This window comes from Cyprinodon variegatus, unplaced genomic scaffold (assembly GCF_000732505.1).
Source record: "Cyprinodon variegatus isolate N-32 unplaced genomic scaffold, C_variegatus-1.0 Scaffold964, whole genome shotgun sequence".
NCBI lineage: Eukaryota > Metazoa > Chordata > Actinopteri > Cyprinodontiformes > Cyprinodontidae > Cyprinodon > Cyprinodon variegatus.
This window is the reverse complement of record NW_015151417.1, coordinates 85,192-86,610: the sequence shown is the minus strand read 5'-3', so window position 1 is coordinate 86,610 and position 1,419 is coordinate 85,192. Positions and strand designations below refer to the sequence as shown.

The window sequence follows — 1,419 nt, the reverse complement described above, 5'->3', positions numbered from 1 at the left end:
TTTCTGTCATTAACTTTGCCAAGGTCTTTCGTAAAGGGCTGGTTATACTCCTGCAGCAGTGGGTCACAGTGAGCCTGTTGCAGATATTTTTGATTTATGCCCAATATAAAGTGTGGTCTGCGTTTTAGATTTTACCAGGAGTTAAACTATAAAGACATCTAAAAAATAAGTAAATAAAAGCTTATTACAGAATACCCTGTTGCTGGAAATACTCACAGAATGCATGGGCCAAAGTCAAAAGGGTCAATCCCAACCAAGAAAGAGTCTTCATGGTGGAGTTGAGATTAGATGCAACCTGTGATGATAAATTTGAAGGGAACTAAACAGGGACAGTTGTGTGCAACCCTACTAGCAAACAAAACCGCAAAAAATCTAAATAGAATTGCCAAGTATGTGGTAAAGATTTACCTTATCTTTCTCTGGGGTAAGATAAATCCTAGAGCCTCAGTCTTCCTTTGCAAGATGTTGAGTTGTGAGTGAGAATGAACACTCTTCTCTGTTAAATACCTCAATTCAAGGATACTGAAACGGATCAGACATCCTCATTCAGTTTCAAAAAAGACAGTAAAGTAAATAGACTCAATATATATTATATTGATAGGAAAATCAATCAAAGCATTCATGGCACTAAAAAAACCAACACCTTTGACAAATATAAAATGGACGCTTAAGCTTCTAATATATTTACCCAGCACTCAATTTCTACAATTACAGGTGTGCTAGAACAAAGAATACCTTTGGTGAAAAAAACAGGGAAAATGATTGTTAGATTTAAGTAGGAATTATTAATAACCCAGACAGGTTTAGGTGAAAATTAATATTTCATTTGTTACATGTTTCTTTAGGTACAAAGTAAGTTCTTATGAAAATTAGAAATATCATAAGAGACATCATATGTCTCCTATTCTAGTTTCTCTTCATTGGCTTCCTGTCAAATCCAGAACAGAATTTAAAATCCTTCTCACATATAAACCTTAAATGGCCATGATCAGGGATCTGGTGATTGCTTATGTTTCCAACAGTATTTAAGTATTAACTATTTATCATCTGCATTATTTCTAATATTTCAGATTTGGTTAACTTTTTAATTTTCTTATGAGTTTCATTTAAATTGATTGTAGATTTTCTTTTCTTTGTTTTTTTGTTGGGCTGATAAAATACTTATTATTTAAACATTTATTCCTTCATTTCATTGGAAAAATACAGAAAAAAATGCTGTTTTATGGGATGAATTTTATGTAAAATAATATGTATATCTAGGACGAGCTTTAAAAATATATATATAGTATTCCATTAATCTTTAAAGGAAATACACTGCCACGTATTTACTTTTTTTTTTTTTTTCTCCTGTCCTGTCTGGCAAGGTGGCAATAAGAATAATTGTCTTGATGCCAAAAGGAGCCCAACAGATTTTACTTT

At 32.1% G+C, this 1,419-nt stretch overlaps 1 protein-coding gene across 2 annotated transcripts in view; it reads right to left on the bottom strand.

The window, feature by feature from the left end:
- Positions 1-1,419, bottom strand: part of LOC107100360 (type-2 ice-structuring protein-like) — a 48,667-nt gene that overhangs the window by 15,837 nt on the left and 31,411 nt on the right. The window contains exons 2-3 of one of the 2 annotated variants that reach the window (XM_015398817.1): positions 409-522; positions 217-295 (exon numbers count right to left, since the gene is read on the bottom strand). The exons of the other annotated variant lie outside the window; for it this stretch is intronic. Of the exons in view, the coding sequence (XP_015254303.1) occupies positions 217-271 (55 nt within the window). The 5' untranslated portion in view covers positions 272-295; positions 409-522. The remainder of the gene's footprint in view (positions 1-216; positions 296-408; positions 523-1,419) is intronic. 2 annotated transcript variants of the gene reach the window in all.